We start from the raw sequence: 3,176 nt of genomic DNA, 5'->3' as shown, positions 1-3,176 counted from the left end.
AGAACAGAGACCAAGCCTGGAATCTGTCTCTTGATGCAGCAGATAAAATATATATCTAACTGCGGAAAGTCCGGTAATTGCCATGTCCAGTGGTGAGAACAGAGACCAAGCCTGGAATCTGTCTCTTGATGCAGCAGATAAAATATATATCTGACTGCGGAAAGTCCGGTAAATGCCATGTCCAGTGGTGAGAACAGAGACCAAGCCTGGAATCTGTCTCTTGACGCAGCAGATAAAATATATATCTAACTGCGGAAAGTCCGGTAAATGCCATGTTCGGTATTAAATCCAGCAATGTCCAGATGGTTTTAGTTGTCTTCCTGGCACTCCGCTCCTGGTTCTTAACCTTAGATTTTATTGGGGGTTTTCAGGGTCCTGGGTCTTTTTCCTCAGAACGATGGAGATGCCTTCTCGGGACAACTCTAATGACAAACACTGAGAATAAAAGAAAAGGGAAATTTATCATAAAAAGTCTTTCTTCAATATATTATCATTAAGCAGCTTACTGGGTGCATGAGACCTTCATGTATAATCTACTCACCTGGAAATCTGTATAATTCATGACAGGGTAAACTGTCAAGCCAAAGAATCCCGTCCACTCACCCACCAGGCCTGTTATAGAGAAGATCTGCAGAAGAGAATGGGATGGAATAGAAGATATTAGTGCCCAGCAGTACTCACCAGTGGTTCTGGTATGGAGTTGGGTGGGAGGATCACATATCCACCAAGAGTTTCTATATCACTATTACATAGGACACATGTGGTTACTTAAGATGGCAAATAGAGACATAAACTCACCTCTTTACAGCTATCAGTGGTACATAGAAGGAAGAAGGTGCCCAAACCTACAGCAACTGGAAGGAGATGTTAAGGAGAAGTAACAAAAGTCTATTAATATTGTGTTTTCTATACTGTCATGTCTCATCTATGCTGCAATGAAGTCACTGGAAGCAGATAATCACCAGTGTATCCAGCACACAACATTAAGACGTATATTGTTATCCACTTGGAAGGTCTTAGGGAAATCAATATAGATATACTAAGGCCAAAACGCCCAAAAAACTACAGCTTAGGACCAACCAAAATGTTATTAAAATGTAACTTGTATTTCTTAATAACTTAAAATGCAAATATATCTACACAAATAATTGTACCAGCCGGCTATAAAAGGATACAGATTATCAGTGCCACAATGGTCACCAAGGTTGATGCCAGTCTAATGTGGCACATGCAACGACTGCTGAGGGATCTCTTGTACAGGCATATAGATTGACACAGGTTGTATATGGCAAAAGTGAAAAATGCCACTCCTGCGCTGATCCTGTGGACGAGGGGATTGGTCTTCATCTAGAATGAAGAGAGAGAGATATAAATGTCACAATGAGCTCGTTATGGAGATCTTAGAATGCAGAAGAGCAGAGTCCGCAGGTGGTGTGCAATTACACAGAGGCAGTAATACCTAAGGATAGTTACCAGGGGGTATCATGGTAATGTATGCTTCATTTGGCACTATGCCACTGAGCATCAGACACTATGGGGGAGATTTACTAATAGTGTCACAATTTACACTAAGAATATGAATTACTGTCTTGTTATTAGACAAATTTACTATTCTGGTGTATAGACCCAGATTCAGTCTTATACTTTATAATTTTACTAAAAAAAATTGTCAAGAATTTGGTGCGTTTTGTCGCACATGAAGATGCATTTAGGCCACACGCCTTTCCTTTAGGCGACACTCCTCCTTATCGCACAAGGCATAAAAAGCTTAGCAAAGTGTGTAAAACACTTGGCAAATGTGATGCTACACTATGGACACCAGTTTTTTGGTGCAAAATGCACATTTTCAAATAGAATTTCCGCACATTTTCAAATAGAATTTCCGCCCCTATGTTTTCTATGGAACAAACACTAAATGGGGCCCCGGCCCAGTATATATGTAAAACCGGGCCCAAGCATTGACCCCTCTACATGTAATTGTTCTGATTCCTCTGTGTATTTATACTTTATCTAAAATCTGACTAACCGAAAATGCTCCGGTCAAGGCTGTCCCAATACATGCCAGCCATCCCATGGCATAGAGGAGTCTCTGGCCGATGATATGTCGCTTCTCTGATGGCTCAGAATGAATGATCATGAACCTGTATTTGATGGAAGCGATGCCAGCTCCTGAAATAGACAATACATGTTATCAGTCAGAGATTTCCATAGGTCATTTCTATAAACACTTGCAATAACCTTCAGGAGTCAATGATGATTACAATCTCTAGTGATGGCCACCGCTCAGTGCTGGATAGTGATCATAGATCTGGAGTCACTGAGATCTTCATCATGTAGTCTCCCTATAGGAAGCTGCATCCACTTACCTACAATGGATATAACCATGAAGACGACTGTGAAGACCACCGATTCGGGGAATTCTTCTCCCGTGTTACTGTGAAATAAAGCAAAATATTGGAAGTTACTAGGACATGAGTCGGAAATATCTCATCAAGAGCAGAGGAGAATTTATGCACTTTTACCTCCCCTGCTATATATCTATTACTTCCCCAGTACACCCAGTGATATGGTCCCTGCAGAGAAGCAGAGGAACTGGGTAAAACTCATTAGGAAATGAATAATTATTACTATCATCACCACCATTATTATTATTATGACATTTATAGTTGACACATTGATGTTCTATATACTTATAGTCATTGTGATATTTTCCACATGAGCAATAAGATGGAGCTTATTAATAATCCACTAATAGTAATTCTAATGTAATAATGCCCTCCCAGGAATGATACCGCAGTAATACTAATAATTATACTACACAATCAGGAATCTGGCCCCCGTCTCCTCTTACCTGATGTATGGATATTTTGAATGGCCTAAGATGACAGTAATGGTGGTCGTGGAACAGAGACCTAATAGCATCCATATGGACAAGAAGATAGGCAAGAATGCCAAACCCTGAATCTCCATGATGCAAAGAAAAGATTTGCTCAGCAAAAGCAAAAGCCAAATCTGTCTCTCTGTGTATTCACAGTTAATTTGGCCAAGGTAAAGTCAGCCAGTGTTTTTTCTAGGCTCAGAACTTGGTGATGTCACTAGCTTCTGTGATGTCATCACATATGCTTCAATCTGATTGGTCCTCAGGCTCTTCACTAATTTCTGTGATGTCATCGATG

General features: G+C 40.3%; 1 protein-coding gene across 1 annotated transcript; it reads right to left on the bottom strand.

Moving 5' to 3' along the window:
- Positions 1 to 326: 326 nt before the first annotated feature.
- LOC122931504 (DNA damage-regulated autophagy modulator protein 1-like) lies at positions 327 to 2,970 on the bottom strand. The gene is made up of 7 exons (XM_044285569.1): positions 2,852 to 2,970; positions 2,367 to 2,434; positions 2,027 to 2,169; positions 1,176 to 1,347; positions 799 to 854; positions 542 to 628; positions 327 to 435 (listed from the first exon to the last, which is right to left on the bottom strand). Exons 1-7 carry the CDS (start codon positions 2,968 to 2,970, stop codon positions 355 to 357), a joined length of 726 nt encoding a protein of 241 aa, XP_044141504.1. The 3' UTR covers positions 327 to 354.
- Positions 2,971 to 3,176: the final 206 nt, after the last annotated feature.

The sequence above is a fragment of the Bufo gargarizans genome, chromosome 3 (assembly GCF_014858855.1).
Source record: "Bufo gargarizans isolate SCDJY-AF-19 chromosome 3, ASM1485885v1, whole genome shotgun sequence".
Lineage (NCBI taxonomy): Eukaryota > Metazoa > Chordata > Amphibia > Anura > Bufonidae > Bufo > Bufo gargarizans.
The sequence above is the reverse complement of the archived record's forward strand: the minus strand, read 5'-3'. Positions and strand labels throughout refer to the sequence as shown.